The sequence below is a fragment of the Plecotus auritus genome, assembly GCF_963455305.1.
Source record: "Plecotus auritus genome assembly, chromosome: 8".
In the NCBI taxonomy this organism is placed as follows: domain Eukaryota; kingdom Metazoa; phylum Chordata; class Mammalia; order Chiroptera; family Vespertilionidae; genus Plecotus; species Plecotus auritus.
Genome location: NC_137782.1, coordinates 86,496,661 through 86,513,315, shown reverse-complemented (window position 1 = coordinate 86,513,315; position 16,655 = coordinate 86,496,661). Strand labels below are relative to the sequence as shown.

The window sequence follows — 16,655 nt, the reverse complement described above, 5'->3', positions numbered from 1 at the left end:
TTTCTTGAATTATAAGAGGGCTTACCCCTGAAGAGATCAAGAACCCACAGAGAGGGAGAGAGAGACAGAAACATCAATGATGACAAAGAATCATTAATCTGCTGCCTCCTGCACGCCCCCTACTGGGGATCGAGCCCGCAACCCGGGCATGTGCCCTTGGCCGGAATCGAACCTGGGGTCCTTCAGTCCACAGGCCAATGCTCTATCCACTGAGCCAAACCAGCTAGGGCCTTTTCCAGCTTCTTGATGCTGCCCACATTCCTTGACTGTTGGCCCCTTGTATCTGCATTACTCGGACCCTGACTTTTGGGGTCTGGGGTTATTTTCTGGTTAGTTTTACCTTTTTCTTGTATTAGTCTCGCTCCGTTTTTGTTGTTGTTGTTGTCTGTCTTTCAGACTAAGGTGATTTAAACCACCTTCTCTTCTATATCTTTAGTTAGGAAGGGTCGATTCTTGTGATTTATTACCTGCTGTTATTGCTCAGCCATTCTGGCCGTTTGTTCAGCCATTTGTCTCAGTTTCTTCATTCGCTTGCCAGGGAATTTTTTTAGTTTCTTGCTAACCTGTGTCACTTTCACATAACATATTTACAGGTTCCAGGGATGAGGATAAGGATGTGGGCCTCTTTGAGGGTCATTATTCTGCCTACCTCAGGAATGGTTCTTTCATGAAGACAGTTAGTTCCTGGTTCCATCAGGTTGAAAGTTAGGGTTGGGGAAAACAATGAAATGAGGATCCAGAAATCAGTTCACCCATTTATCCTTTTGTCCGTGCTAAAAAGGATTTTCTGTTTCTGCTCTACTCTGTAGCCCTCAGGATAATGAGAAGGGCCTGCCTTCTTCCTTCTTTTCCTCCCTCTGCTTCTGCCAAGAAATGAAATCCAGTGTATTAAGTCTCTACATTTCTAAGCCCTACAAGAGAGAAGTTCCGCTTCTAAGTGTCTCTCCCTGTGCCTGTCAAGTCTCTGTCTCTGTGTGTGTCTTTGTCCCTCCCTATCCCCGTGTCCCTGCCTCCCACTGTGCCCTGAGCCTCTGTCTTGCCTTGTGTCTCATATGACTTCTTCCCTAATCTGGTGTCTGGGATGCCCAGGGGAAGTGACTTATTGTGCCCATTTTCTCTGTGGGTTTTTGCTTATGCAGCAGAACCTGCTTTTTCTGAACCTTATGGTACTTTCAGATCATTTGATGATGACTCACTGCTGAGTTGGTGGAAATGACAAAGGCACTTGACCTTTCCTGGAAACTGGGTAGAAGGGCCCTTGGGAGGACCCAGAGTGGAGGAAGATGTGTTTGACTTTCCTCCATTATGCAAACAAGATGCTTAGAGCCCTTGCCTCTCTGGTTCAGAGTTGCCTGGAGCCTGGAATTACCCCCACCTACCCTGTCATCCACCCTGTTTCTCAGAGCCTCTCCTGACTCCCTTGCCTATTCAAAGCTGGGCTGAAGCTGAGCCAGGGTGCCTGGATTGGGCTGAGGGGTCCTGGGGCAGGCTGGGCTCTCATTGGCCCCTCATCCTGGGCCAGCCACTGGCAAGCCCCCAGTGTTGGGGAGGTTGATGTCCCAGCAAGACCACTCCATTCTTCGTTGCTGCTCATCAGGACTCAGTCTAGGGCGTGTGACAGCCTTTGGGTTCAGGGGTTGTAATTGGGTAAGGAGGTGGGAGAAGTAGGAACAAGTTTGTCGGGACACCCTCCATGTGGAGCTGTGGATGGTGACGATGGTGATGGCAGAGATTTGTTTTGCCCCTAATGGTCTGGGCCTGCCTGTTGAGAAGGAGGGGAGTTGAATCTGCCCCCAAGAGGTTCAGTGAACTGGGCTTGACTTCCTTCTCTTCTGCCTCTCTCCCCCAGGTTGGGGTGACTCAATAGGCACACCATCAGAGCCGGGCATGACCTATGACGCACTCCATGTTTTTGACTGGATCAAAGCAAGAAGTGGAGACAACCCTGTGTATATTTGGGGCCACTCCCTAGGCACTGGGTAAGAGTTCCTAGCATGTGAACATAAACTGATGAACAAAAACAGATCCAGAGACAGAGAAGCATCGATCAGACCGTCAAACCTCAGAGGGAAGGTAGGGGAGGGTGGGGGTAAGGAGGAGAGATCAACCAAAGGACTTGTATGCATGCATATAAGCCTAACCAATGGACACAGACAACAGGGGGGTGAGGGCATGAGTGGGGGCAGTGGGGGTAATGGGGGGATAAGGACACATATGTAATACCTTAATCAATAAAGAAATTAAAAAAAAAAAAAAAGAGTTCCCAGCATGGCATGGCCTTTTGGAGAGCAGGTCTTCATGGGGCGACCTTCCAGCCTGGGCTCCCGAGGGTGCCCGGGTGCCCTATGGATCCTGTAGCACCATTAGTTCTAACAAGCCTTGTCTCTCGTCTACATGCAGGGCAGGGGATGCGATGCCATAGAGACCATAAAGGGTTGAACTACTTTAACTCCTCAACCCAAGAAGTGACTGCAGACACACATGGGCAGTTACAGGGTCGTCTCCCCCTCCTGAGGGAGGATGGGCAGACTCCTCAGCCCGAGGTTGTGCCCTTGGGGGGACAGAGCAGAGCAGACCAGATGGGGTTCAAGTTCCAGATGTACCTGGGCTTTGTATCCCTGGTTTTGGACTTTGTGTGCTGGCCAGCAAGCTCCAGTGCCGGGCTCTGATAACTGCGCTGGGGCATTAGTAACAACTGGGCCACACAGGCCGTACTTGGTTTACCAGATAACTTGGGGGAGGCAGCAGTGCCAAGACAGGAAGCACTTTAGTCTTCCATTTGGGGGTCACCTAAATTGTTTTTGCTGATGTGAGGTCCAGAATGTTTCTGAAAGATGTCAGTGCCCAGAAGCCCAGGACCTTCAGTAACCCTGTCTTTTCCTGCTGCCTTTCATTCAAGTGCAGTGGCTGCGACACCTTTCCACGTTGCTGCTCATCTTGATAGCATGCTGCATTTGGGCCACGCCTCCTGGCTTCTCCTCAGGGGAAAATAGCTCTCAGAAATGTGCCTGGGAAGGGGAGGGGACCAGGCCATCTTGCCATGGCTGTCTGCAAAGGACATGGCTGGTGTGGCAAGAGGCCCCCAGAACTGTGCAGGTGGACACAGCCTGCTCTTAGCTGTCTTGGGAGCACTAGCTCCAACCAGGTGTGAGCCGAGGGGCAGTGTTGTGCAGCCTGAAGGAGGCTGTTCCTGGTGAGGCTGCAGAATACGCCTTGGGGACATAAAGGGTGGCTGTCATTGCCATCCTTGACAGAGGGCTTGGCTGAGGCTGGAGCAGCCGGGCCCACCCACAGTCCTGGAGCATTGTCTCCCCACCCCCTTCCCTATAATGCTACCAATTTCTTCGCAGATCCCACAGCTTCTCTGCTCACTTTCTAGTGTGAGAACAGTCTCATATAAAACAGTTTTTGTCAAAATTCAACTGAACTGTTTTGTTTTCTCTTTTCAGAGTGGCAACAAATCTGGTGCGGCGCCTCTGTGAGCGAGGTAGGGGCTCATGTGGCATGAGTTCTGGTGTGTGGGCAGGGCTCCTCCTGGTCCCGGCTCCCTCGGGGCAGGCCCTGCTGTGAGTCTTGTGAAGTGGGTGCTTGTGGGCAAGCAACAACAGTGCCTGTGCTCTGTGTCCCCTTGGAGCCCCTTGAGCTGGGTATTGAGGCCAGGGCCTGGCAGACCCTCAGCTGCCCTAACCCTGCATCCCCCCCAGGGATTCCTGAGCAGCTGGTGCAGCCTCACCAGGAACCAGGCTCCAGATAAGCAGCTTTAACAGATGTGGTTCTCAGGAGCGACCCCAGGCCACCTGAGGGTCCCCTGTGTGGGTACTCTTGCATGCCAATCATGTGGGAGGGTCTGAAGGGGGTGCAGCTGGCCAGGTTGGCACCCCAGCTTCCACTGTCTTTTCTGGGGGGCTATCCTTCCCATGGACCCTCATGGGGCCATGGAGCTTATGTTTTGTCTGGGCTTCTTGCCTATCTCCCAGTTTCCTGTTTATTTTACCAATAATCTAGAGACGCCTCCAGATGCCCTTATATTGGAATCTCCATTCACTAATATCCGCGAAGAAGCCAAGAGCCATCCATTCTCAGTGGCAAGTACAGATCTTATTTAAAATGGACTTATTTTCATTATTAAAGTAACTAGAGGCCCAGTGCATGAAATTCGTGCACAGAGGGAGGGGTGTCCCTCAGCCCAGCCTGCACCCTCTCCAATCTGGGACCCCTCGAGGGATGTCCAATTGCCCGTTTAGGCCCGATCCCGGGCAGTCGGACATCCCTCTCACAATCCAGGACTGCTGGCTCCCAACTGCTTGCCTGCCTGCCTTCCTGATTGCCCCTAACCGCTTCTGCCTGCCAGCCTGATCACCCCCTAACCACTCCCCTGCCAGCCTGATTGATGCCTAACTGCTCCCCTGCCAGCTTGTTTGCCCCTAACTGCCCTCCCCTGCAGTCCTGGTCACCCCTAACTGCCCTCCCCTGCAGGCCTGGTCACCCCTAACTGCCCTCCCCTGCAGGCTTGGTCCCTCCCAACTGCCCTCCCCTGTAGGCCTGGTCACCCCTAACTGCCCTCCCCTGCAGGCCTGGTCCCCCCCAACTGCTCTCCCCTGCAGGCCTGGGTTCCCCTGCAACTGTCCTTACCTGCAGGCCCGGTCACCCCCAACTTCCCTCCTCTGCCGGCTTGATCGCCCCCAACTGCCCTCCCTTGCAGGCCTGGTCACCCCTAACTGCCCTCCCCTGCAGGCCTGATTGCCCACAACTGCCCTCCCTTGCAGGCCTGGTCCCTCCCAACTGTCCTCCCCTGCTGGCCATCTTGTGGAGGCCATCTTGTGTCCACATGGGGGCAGGATCTTTGACCACATGGGGACAGCCATCTTGTGTGTTGGAGTGATGGTCAATCTGCATATTACTCTTTTATTAGATAGGATAGAGGTCTGGTGCACGGGTGGGGGCCAGCTGGTTTGCCCTGAAGGGTGTCCTGGATCAGGGTGGGGGTTCCCTTGGGGCGTGAGGCAGCCTGGGCGAGGGGCCTGTGGTGGTTTGCAGGCCGGCCACACACTCCGGCGACCCAAGCGGAGGCCCTGGTATCTGGGATTTATTTATCTTCTACAATTGAAACTTTGTAGCCTAGAGCGGAGCCAAGCCTTCTGCTCGCTCTGTGGCGGCAGCCATTTCTGTTGGGATTTATTTATCTTCTATAATTGAAACTTTGTAGCCTTAAGCGGAGGCCAAGGCACGCCAGGGTGTGCAGAAAGCTTGGCTTCCTCCATCGCCGGGGGCAACCCTAGCCTCCTGCTCTCTCCAGCTCCGTGGCTGCCGCCATTTCTGTTGGGCTTTATTTCTCTTCTATCATTGAAACTTTGTAGCCTTGAGTGGAGGCCTAGGCCGGCAAGGGCAGGCGGAAAGCTTGGCTTCCTCCATTGCTGGGGAAACCCAAGCCTCCCTCCTGCTCTCTGTGGCCACAGCCATCTTGGTTGGGTTTATTTGCATATTCGCTCCTGATTGGCTGCTGGGCGTGGCTTGTGTGTAGCAGCGGTACGGTCAATTTGCATATTACTCTTTTATTAGATAGGATTACTATGAAGTGACTATCCTATCTAGTAAAAGAGTAATTGCAAATTGACCGGCACTCCAACACACAAGATGGCTGCCCCCATGTGGACACAAGATGGCCACCACAAGATGGCCAGCAGGGAGAGCAGTTGGGAGGGACCAGGCCTGCAAGGGAGGGCAGTTGTGGGTGATCAAGCCTGCAGGGGAGGGCAGTTAGAGGTGACTAGGCCGGCCGAGGAGGGAAGTTGGGGGCGACTGGGCCTGCAGGGAAGGGCAGTTTGGGGAGACCCAGGCCTGCAGGGAGAGCAGTTGGGGGGGACCAGGCCTGCAGGGGAGGGCAGTTAGGGGCAAACAGGCTGGCAGGGGAGCAGTTAGGCATCAATCAGGCTGGCAGGGGAGTGGTTAGGGGGTGATCAGGCTGGCAGGCAGAAGCGGTTAGGGGCAATCAGGAAGGCAGGCAGGTGAGCAGTTGGGAGCCAGCAATCCTGGATTGTGAGAGGGATCGGGCCTAAACGGGTAGTCGGACATCCCTCGAGGGATCCCAGATTGGAGAGGGTGCAGGCCTGGCTGAGGGACACACCCACCCCATGCACAAATTTCGTGCACTGGGCCTCTAGTAGTAAATAAGTATTAAAAACAATAATCATAAAAAGTAATTAAGTATTCTAATGAAGGCAGATTTATTAAGAATTAATCTTTGTTTAGTTCTGGGTATTGGCCTGAATCCAGAGCTGCCCAGGAAGTTTATAACTTTGCAGCCAGGTAGGACGGGTTCACAGCTCAGTTGTCTAGAGTGGCAGGACCCTCAGGAAGCCTTGCCCCCGTGGCCTTGTTTGCACACCGGCATTGTTCCCTGTGGGGCTCAGCCCAGTCTGAGTGCTGTTACCCCAGCTGTTTCCTCAGGGGTGAGCTGGTGAGTGCCTTCCCTCTCCATCCCCACAGACAGTGCTGAGCAGCCAGGCTTTCACTGTTGAATTTTGGGGTGACGTGTGGCCTAGAGGGACTTCCTCTGTGGCCTTTCCATCTGACCTCACATTTCCTACCATCTGACCTCACACTGCCTGACCAAGATTCATCTTTAGTCTTACTTCTTGGATGTTGCTTTTCTCCCAAGTTGTATAGACCCCCATTTTTATTGAGATGGTGGCCCTGATGTCTGTGGGATGTCTGATCTCTAGGCTGCTGCTCTGAGGTGTAGGAGCCCCGCTTGCAAACAGCTTTTGCTGCAGCAAGTCGGGGGTCCTACTGAGCAGGGAGTCTGTGGTCAGGGCACAGAGGGGCAGGGGTGCCCCAGTAGAGCCATGGTAGAGCTGCAGGTCAGTATACTTAGGAAGCAGGGATGTCTTTTGACCTTGGCTTTCCATGTGGGTATTTTATTTGATTGATTAGTTGATTGATTGCTTTTAGAGAGAGGAAGAGGGGGGAGAAAAAGAAACACCGATCAGTTGCTTCCCCATGCTCCCCGATCTGGGATTGAATCCGCAACCTGGGTATGTGCCCTGACTGGCAATCGAACCCATTACCTTTTGGTGTGCGGGACGACACTCCATTCAGCTGAGCCACACTGGCCGTTTAGTTGACTCTTCTGCACATTGTTTCCATGTCTTCTTCAGGTATATCGATTCTTCCCTGGGTTTGACTGGTTCTTCCTCGATCCCATTACAAACAGTGGAATTAAATTTGCAAATGATGAAAAGTGAGTACTGTAGTAGAGCACCTAATTCTTCACTTAGAAAAACACTGAGAACCTCCAGAATAAGCCTGCTCAGTCACATTAACCAAATAGGATGGAATTCTGAAGACTTTGGTTCTTCTCTAACCTCTCTTTATAGAGGGAAAGCAGGTAGAGAGCTGCTTGAGAGAAAAAGTGATCTGGGAAGACTGCAGAATTAAAGCTATGTGAAAGCAGAGTCCGTATGGTTTGTATGTGAAAATAGTTTGGCAAAACCAAATCCTGAATAGGTGTTAAAGCAGTAGTAACTGTTACTCAAAAACTGACTTTTCCTCAGCTGTTTGATTGATGTTGGCTATGATTTCTATTACGTAAATCAAAAGTAAATATTCTAGTTAAGGGCTCATTCTCTGAACAATGTTCATATTCTGTTAGCATTGTCTTTTTTATATCTTTATTTCATCTCTTTTATTTTTTTTTAAAAAAAAAGAAAGGAAAAAATCCTTATCTGAATATTCAGTTAATACCTAAAAATCTACATTTTGAAACAGAATGTTGAAAAATAGCATATTTTTCCCCTCAATTACATTTTTTGGTTCTAAAAATAGAACTAAAACTTGAGCAAAAATTATAAGCAAAAATACCTGTTTGTAAATGTGGTGGTTTTTCTGGAACTTAAGAAAGAATTATCTGAGCAAACTGGACTTTTTCTAAACAACAGCAATGAGTGCTGCTCTCCCTGGCAAGCCGCCTTGGGCCCTGCCCCCCAGCTGAGTGGTGGCAGTTGTGGGGTCCAGCAAGCACTTCACCCCCACGTGGCCCAGCCCTCACCCACTGGAATTCAGGAGCCTCCTCTTGGTGGGCAGGTCTGTTGCCAATTACTTGCCAAGGTGAAGCATGTGAGCTAGGCCTCTTTCAAAGCAGGTAATGGTAAGAAAACTGCCCACAGTAGAAAATCTAAAAAGTGGATAGTTCAGAGTTTGATTCGCTCCACCCTGGCAGCGGAATGAGGTCAGAGTGGATGGGCTGGGCATTTCTGGGATGACGAGCCCCCTGTCCCAGGTTCTGCCAGGTGCCAGGCTTGCCCCCCAGCACTGCCCTCATGGAGACCCCAGATCAGTGATCAGTATGGAATCGCTAAGACCAGGTGGGTGCTGTGTCCACCAGCTCACTATGAGGGAGGCCTCTGTGAGGCAGCCAAGAGACACTCAGCCTATTATGTGGTTTGCTAAAGGGGTTGAAGTAAGTGAACCTGTTGAAAATGTTAATTTACTTGTAAACATTCAAGAGTGACCTTATGTGTTTTACGCCAAAGATAAATTAGAGGGTATAGACACTTAACCAACAGATGCCTAGTAACATTCATTTGCAGTAAGTTTCTTGGCCCCCCTAAAATACTCAGTTTGTAAATACTGTTCTGTAACTTTTAAAAAATATGTCTACTGGCAAAAATAATCATGTTCAATTTTCAGAAACTATGCAGAGGCCAGATTTGGTGAATAAATTGATCTCTAGGTTTGATTGACACCTAGAATAAATGTTGATAGAAACATCTGAGAAATCAGCTTTTAGTTCTCTAGTAAAAAGAAGCCCAGCAGAATTAGAGCTGTTAAACAGCATGGTGAAATACTCCCTAAACCTAGGTCCCTGCCAGGGGTGGGGCCAGGGTGCTAGGAGACCCCAGCCATCTCCCTGAGATCTTGGTCTAGTCCTTTCTCCCTCCACAGTGTGAAGCACATCTCCTGCTCTCTGCTCATCCTGCACGCCGAGGATGATCCGGTCGTGCCCTTCCATCTTGGCAGAAAGGTGGGTGTCCATGCAGCCCCTGGGTGGGAGACACCTATCAGGCCCACGTTCGAGCTGGATTGGGCACAGGCAGATGACAGGAGGGGCCTGCTGCTGGCAGGGTGGGGGTCGGGCTAGACAGCTCATGCCGTCCACAAGAGGAAGCATAAAAAATAAGCAAATGTTTCCTAGGTCCCAGTACAGGGTCCTGGCCTGACAGAGACTTGACTACAGGGGACCCAGCGGGAGGGCTCGCCATTTTTTGGCCGGAGGATAGGACCCCTTGATGACAGGATCCTCCAGCCCCAACTCAGAGGAGTCCCAGTCAGTAGTGTTGACATAGACTCTTGCATTTGCTCTCCTGCCTTTGGAACTGGAGCAGTGCTAGAGGAGTATCATGTAGTCATGGGGCCTCTGCATTTACTTTTGCTGAATTTGCTTTGCCTTTGCTGCCACAAAGCAGGATTAGATTTGTAGGTGAGTGTGAGGCAGGAGACAGCATTGCCTGGCCATGGTGAGAAAGAGGGGCAGGGGCAGCCTAGAGGGGGTGATGCCTGGGCTACTTCCGCCTCAGAACAGGCCCAAGGTACAGGCGAGTCTGGGCACACAGTCTGGCTGTCCTGGCGGTAGGAGGAGGGAGGGGCTGAGCCAGGACAGAACCTGAGAGACCTTGTTGACTGGCCTTGACCAGGCATACAGCAAAGTATGAGGTACCTGACCCATCCCAGCCCCCAGGGCTGAGCCCTCAGGGCTGCTCCCGGCTCTTACACCACCACATCATCCATAGCACGTGGTGCTGGCCCATTCACCTCACCTAAGGAAGGGGGCAGTTTGAGAAACAGGTGTGGGGACAGGTAGGTTCTTAAATCGCCGGCCAAGGGGCTGCGCCTGGGCTGGGCTCTTGCCAGCACCCTGGCCTTGGCCATGGCAGGCTCCTGGGCTGTTTGAGGGGCCATGGGCTGCCTCTGACGGGTCTCTGTTGAAGAGGAGGCCACCAGGCGGGTCACTACAGGACCGCCATCTCTGGGCACTGACCTGTTTCTCCCTCCTCAGCTCTACAACATCGCTGCACTATCTCGAAGCTTCCGAGACTTCAAAGTTCAGTTTATGCCCTTTCACTCAGACCTCGGCTACAGGCACAAATACATCTACAAGAGTCCTGAGCTTCCTCGGATACTGAGGTGAGAGACTCTTCTCTTCAGGGATGTTGTCCTGGGTGGTGCCAGCGTGGGCCAGACATACAGCAGCTTACCCACTAATGCTGCCTCAGTGGAAGATTCACGAGCCTTTTATTTCCATGGAGAGGAGCTGAGTGTTTATCGCTCCTCCCTCCTGGACTATTCCTGTGATCTCCCGGGGTACAGGTTGTGCAGGCCCACACAGACACCCCACACAGGGGTGCGTCTAGCACAAGACATTCATGTACAGGCACTATTCCCCACCCACCCACCCCCACACACACCTCAGGCCTTGGTCCCTTCCCACGTACCCGTCAGGTCCTGCCCCCCACATACACAGCACACAGGCTCTCTGGCCTGGGCCAGCTCCTCAAAAACATGTTTGTCCCCAGCTGCCTCTTGGAGTAAGGCTGTGCTGCTGGCTGTGCGTTCACCTTCCTGGGCTTCTGAGCCTCGGGGAACCCAAATCAGCCATCAGCGGGTTTCATCCCGTGTGTAATTGCACTGCATGCATGAGTTCTCCTCCTGCTGCCTTGGGAGTTTGAGAGGCAAAGCTATGTTTCTGTAGCAGTTTGCCATTCCTTGCCACATGGACCTGGGTTGTTGAGAGGGACCAAGGAGCTGAAAGAGTATGGATTTGCTCTGAGGTTGTAATTTTCCCCTATCATTACAGAAAATTTAGACCAGAGTATAGCTCTAAAGTTTAAGAAGCGCTCATAAGCTGGTCTTTCTTCCTGCATGTCCTTGACTGTGATGCCATTGGTGCCCTGCCTGTTGTTCTCCAGGCTCCTGCTCTTTAGACGAGCTATGAGGACTGGGGGAGGCGGGATCTCGGGTTTGGCTGACAGTTGTCCTCTGGCCTAGGGAATTCCTGGGGAAGTCGGAACCTGAGCTCCAGCACTGAGCTCACTGCCTGAAGGAGCATGAAGACCTCTGCCCTTCTCCCCATTCCTCTGACCAACCCAGCACCCTGGAGACCGGGTGCAAGTGTCTGCGGTGCACCTGGAGAGAGGACTTCGATGCCAGCTAGGGCAGGCAGAAGAGGCTCTGGCAGACTGGTGGCCAGAAGCATGGATTTTTCTGAAAAATGTGAGTGGCAGGCATGTGGCCCTCTCTCCTTGCTGCCACGCAACCTGAGCTCTTGGAAAGAGTAACACAGCAGGCCAGCCACCAGGCAATCAATCCCACACTTCTGAGCTGGGCATGGAGAACAGGGCAGGAGGTCTGAGGTCTTGGGACCACACTGAGCTTTCCAGCACCACCCACGAGAATGTGGGAGACTTGGGCCCTGTCCCTTCCCAGCACATGCAGAATGGACTCTAATGGTTCCATCATCCCTCTTGCCCCACGTACCCCGCTTGCCTTCTTTGATGTCCCTGCCTCCCTAGGCAGGTCCCACCACTCACAGAGGTGCCTGTGATCTGCATTTTCTCCTCTTTCTACCCACCTAACCTGGCCCTAGACTGAGCATTTATTTAATAAAATCTGGTGGTGGTTTGTCTGTAGCCTTTTCAGTTCCGCCTCTAGCCCCACCCAGAACCTGTCCCAACCCCAAGCCACTCACAGAGCCTGGCCACATGGGTGGAGGGGTGCCTGTGGGGAAGGCCCTTCCAGGGAGGGGCCTTCTCCAGATGTGGCAGATGGTATTTTCCTAAAATATAGGCCTACATAGGTGACTCTGTCAAACTCATGCTTAGCAAGCTTATTGGACATGGCCATGTCAGAGGATGGGCAGTGGGGTTTCACCATGGACCCTAGATGAACCCCTGACTATTGACAGGGCAGCTGCTGGAGTGCAGGGACTTGAGTGTGGCCTATGATCATCGCCACCTTCACTCACCTGGTGGTGGTTCTTGTCTTGTTTGGCTTTTTGTCAAACCAGCTTCTCTCCCCTGGCACTGGTGACCTCTCAGAGAACTGACTTAATAAGAATGCGGCCTTGAGCTGCCCCCTCAGGGTGTATCCCAGCTCAGGGTAGGGAAGCCCACCTGGGACACAGCCTCTCCTGATGGCTGGCCTTCCTCCCCTTGGTCCTGAGGCTCTGGAACTGAGCAGTCTCAGCAGCTCAGAAATTCTCACCTGCCTGCCTGTCCTCCAAGGCATTAGGGCCAGTATTAGCATCTGGGGTTTGCTGGGGGCCCAGAGGCCAAAGCAGGTTACACCCCTTCCTGGGGCACTTTAGAACTGCCCATGGCGCTTCTCACATCTGGGAAATGCACACTTTTCTTAAACTGGGATTGAAATGTGAACAGACTCTTGTCCTGAAGTCCATGTCTTTTCCTGGTGTTAGCACTGCCTGTAAGCACCGTTGTCCCAGGCTGAGAGTTGGGACACCTGGGCCCGGCCCGATAGCATCTTTCTGTATAACTGCTCTGCGTCAGAGGCTCTGAGAACCACTAAACACCACGTGCCCCCTGGACTGGACAGCCCCTTCATGAGGCTGGCGTGCTCTTCTGGCTGTGTCCCTGAGACTCAAAGTCAAGTTCTCAGCCAAGGAAGTGGGTGTGATATGCTCATATTATCTCAGACCTGCCTGTTCTGCCTGGGTTCTTCGTGGGTTTTTGTTTGTTTGTTTGTTTGTTTGTTTTACTTTTTGTCTATGTGAAAGGCCTCAGATCCTTTTCTAGGGGGAATGAGATAGGATATAAAGTAAAAATACAAGCTGTTAGTGTTCTTATAGGTTCCTGACAGGCCGACTGAAGATGAGGAAGCACAAAAAAAGGAGCGGTGAGTGGGAAGCCACTGGCCATTACCTCAGGTCCAAAGGACCCTACTTGATGGCTTCTTAGCTTATTACCTTGGTCCAAGGCACTAAGCTTAAACTATGGGTAAGCGCTGACCCTGGGTTACAAAATCAATGTATGGTCAGGACCAATGCTTTAAAAAAAAGAAGAGATGTCGATATGCATAGCTATACACTGCAGTTACACACATGTCCTGGGAGCCATAGGACAAGGATGGGAGCATGCATTCCCAGGGCACATCCCCACTTCCAGGAGAGGCTCAATGCCACTGCTCCCAGCAAGGGTCCACCATGCTCCAGGGTCCCATACTTCTCAGGGTCTTTGGGTAACACTGAGCCCCAAGTTTACACCACTCCTGGTTTTTTATTCAACTTGCAGCTATACAATTTTGGAGAAAATCTTTTTGGGCATTCTACTTGCCAGGATGGGTGGCGGAAGATGGGTGCAAAAGAAGCCAATATAGTTCCGCACAAAAAGCCATGCCCAGAGGACAGTTTACCAAGTGACTAGATTTCACAGTTCTTGGAAGAGCTGGCAGTTTAGGCATACCCAGCTCCAAGTCTCACATCAGCTGGTATGAGAGAACTTTGTCTTCAATCCCAGGACAACGGCCGTAATTGAGCCCATCTCCTCTTTAGGAGGGAGGACTGAAGCCTGCCCCAAGCTGACCCTGAGTGAAATGCCAAGGCCAGGCCAAGCAAATGTGGGCAGGAAGTTTTAATCAGTTTCTCACACGAGGCAATAACAGCAAGTGGCATAGTGATGGTCGCATACAGCCTAAGGGACGGGACAGTGGAGCGTGTTGAGGGTATGACCACAGGCCCCAGTGGCTCTGATGTAGTGTGGACTTGAGCAAGTCCTCCATGGCCTGGTTCTGCGAGCAGTCAGGATCCAGGATGAGGGCAGAGCCTGTGATGCCCAGGCCCAGCATGCGAGGAGGCAGAGCCTTGGGAAGGGTGCTTCCATCCAAAGCTGCCAACAACCTGCGGTGAAGGGCGCCACCTGCTCCTGGCTTTCTCTGGGCAGCTGAGGTGCTCACCTGCACTTCCTGGCACCAGCCTGCTATCTGGGCAGAGTGGAAAGTGGGCTGCCCTCTGGGCCCACTTGGTCCTTTTCCAGGCCAGCTTGTGGCTCTGGTGGAAAAGGAGGGCAGGCAGAAGTAATTCAGCCTCCCTCAGCAGGGGCAGCAACCCTGCCCCAGGCCCCCACAACCTGACAGAAACATCCCAGAATTGCCTTCCCTGACATGAAATTTCAAAAGTACAATTTTTAGTTACTAACCAAGAAAAGGCTTCAACTAGTTTCATTTCCTTGTGAACTTAAAAATTTTTTTTTTTTTGAAAAAGCAAAACCAAACTAACTTTGCATCAGCCAGCCTTATCCTAATCGAGGCTCCCTTGATGCTGGACTCAGGTGTCCTCCCCAATGTCACCCATAGTCATGCTGAGGCCCCTTTATCTGATCAATCTGGAAGCCCTGGGCCGGAGCACCCACGGGGCAGCTGTAAAGATGGCTTGGGACACTGGACCCTCCCAGCCTGACCGGGAGGCAGAGCTGGTTCAGCGCCGTTAGCCAGCCCAGGTACTGCAGAAACACTTCTCCAGGTTTCACCATTGCTGCTTGCCAGACCCCAGAATCTAGAGGCTCCAAACTTAAAACAAGCTTACAGCAAGTTTGGAAGGTCTCGGAGGAGCCCACTAGGTGGCTTCACCCATGTCTGTGGGGTGCGATGGCCAAGGGGGCAGATGGGCTAAACTGTGGGGCCAACTGGGCAGTGCTATGAACTCTGCTTTCCTGCAAGAAACCAGGCAGCATCTCACTTTCAGCACCTTTCCTTCCCTGTCTATCCATTCTCCCAACCCCCACTCCAAGCCACCACCATGATCCCCAAGCCCTTCCCTGAAACACAGCACTGAAAAAAACAGCGACAACTTGGAAAATGGCATGAGGTGCAGAGTCAACACAGAAAACAAAACCCCTGGTCCCCACTGTGCCAGCTCCTAGTCCTTGGGGACATTGGGGGTCGGAATCTGTAGGTCAGAGGGCTCCACACCCCAGATGTCCCGGGCATACTCCGTGATGGTCCGGTCACTGGAGAACTTGCCTGAGCAGGCAATGTTCCTGATGACCTTCTTGGTCCACTCCTTGGTGTTCTGCAGAGAGAAGGATGTTTCCAGGTGAGGTCTTGGCTCACTCTGGGCGGTATGATGGAAGAGGAGAAAATGGCCATCATAGCTCACTGGAGAGGGGCCCCAACTACCAGAAAAGCTACCAAATGACTAGATAAAAGGGGCCAGGAGCCTGCATAGGTCCTGGCCCTCGAATGCTCCACATCCCACTGGGGCACAGCCCACACAACAAAAACAAACACTACCCGGTGAGTACTTGCTACCAGGCGGACCCAGTTGCCCAGGGAGATGGCCAGGTAGTCTTCTGGCCAGAGCCCGGCAGCTGCCCCCAGACTGCAGCCACCCCCGGAGGGGCCTCCCGGAAAGGGCCACTCTCCTTGAGGCCCAGTTTAAGGGAAGCAAAGGTTCCTCCCAAAGCCCTGCCCATCACCATATCCCAGGCCCCACCCTGTCCTTTTGCAGAGGGCACATCAGGAGTTGTTGGGCAAAGACAGCAGTTTCTTAATGGCAGGGGGCAGAGACTGGCAACAAATCAGATGTACAAGTCCGAGGCCTCATCCAAGAACCTGCTAAACAATTTAGGGAAATAAACCAAAATTCTGCAGTCCCCTCCCACTGCCATCCTCTGAGGGGTGCACAGGTGGGACACCCACAAAATCCCAGAAAAGAGAGGGAAGCAGGCACCTAGGCACGTCCTCCTTCACTCCCCCAGCTTAGGGCCTGGGTCTTCCCACCATGAGATCCCACGTGGACTCCTTTACGGGTCACACCAGGGTGGACACACCAGGCCCATGGGGGGCCAGGCACACGCTTCACACAGAAACTTGGGATGTGGTCCTCTCCTTGTCCTTCACCATCAAGTGGGAAACTGGCTCCAACATCCCTGCCTCAGAAACTGCTCCTCACAGCTCTAAGTTCCTTGCTCTACTGAGCGAAGCTTTTACCTTTCTAAGCAAGTGTTCACACTCTCATTTTAGACATGCTTTCTGTGTGCACTGCCCACCAGACCCGTCCTCTTGAGCTGACCACCCACTCCTCATGCCCCCCTGATCACACCCACGTGGGATGATCAGACTAGGGAACAACCCATCTCCACCCCCTCTGTAGGGGAAATGTGCCAGGTGGATAGCAGCCTGACCCCAAGGAGCCAAAAGGCTCCAGCGTGGCAGATAAGAGCAGAGGACGGCTAAGATGCCCCTGAGTGGGAGGTGATAAAGAAGCAGCAGGTGCCTGCTCTGGGCTACAAGCTGAACTGTGACTTCCTAGGAGCATCCTAGACAGGATGCAGATGCACCCTGAGGCTCCCCCACCAGTGCCGCCCCTACCAACTCTGGGGTCTGAGAACCTTACCTGGTACAACTGGTCCACCTGGGCCTGGCAAGCCAAATATGCTTCATAATCCGCAAACACCTTGAACCTGAAAGAGGAGACAGATCAGGAAACCAGCCACCAGGCCACAGCCGTCTGTGCCTTACGCTCTGGAGCCCACCTGGCTGTAGGGGCTGCTCTGTGAGCAACACTACTGTCCCGGGGACACTATTCTTGAAGAACCTGACTTTAACCCAATGTTCCTTTAAAGAAATTGGTGTTTATAATGCACGTA

General features: G+C 52.5%; 2 protein-coding genes across 3 annotated transcripts in view; one reads left to right on the top strand and one right to left on the bottom strand.

Moving 5' to 3' along the window:
• Positions 1–11,676, top strand: part of ABHD12 (abhydrolase domain containing 12, lysophospholipase) — a 75,142-nt gene extending 63,466 nt beyond the window's left edge. For both annotated transcript variants that reach the window (XM_080685781.1, XM_080685782.1), the window contains exons 7-13: positions 1,850–1,979; positions 3,450–3,487; positions 4,006–4,085; positions 7,158–7,240; positions 8,944–9,022; positions 10,055–10,182; positions 11,044–11,676. In XM_080685781.1, coding sequence (XP_080541907.1) covers positions 1,850–1,979; positions 3,450–3,487; positions 4,006–4,085; positions 7,158–7,240; positions 8,944–9,022; positions 10,055–10,182; positions 11,044–11,083 — 578 coding nt within the window. In that variant the 3' untranslated portion in view covers positions 11,084–11,676. The remainder of the gene's footprint in view (positions 1–1,849; positions 1,980–3,449; positions 3,488–4,005; positions 4,086–7,157; positions 7,241–8,943; positions 9,023–10,054; positions 10,183–11,043) is intronic.
• Positions 11,677–13,625: 1,949 nt separating this feature from the next.
• PYGB (glycogen phosphorylase B) overlaps positions 13,626–16,655 on the bottom strand; it is a 38,615-nt gene continuing 35,585 nt past the window's right edge. Inside the window, exons 19-20 of the mRNA XM_080685780.1 lie at positions 16,403–16,469; positions 13,626–15,076 (exon numbers count right to left, since the gene is read on the bottom strand). Coding sequence (XP_080541906.1) covers positions 14,924–15,076; positions 16,403–16,469 — 220 coding nt within the window. The 3' untranslated portion in view covers positions 13,626–14,923. The remainder of the gene's footprint in view (positions 15,077–16,402; positions 16,470–16,655) is intronic.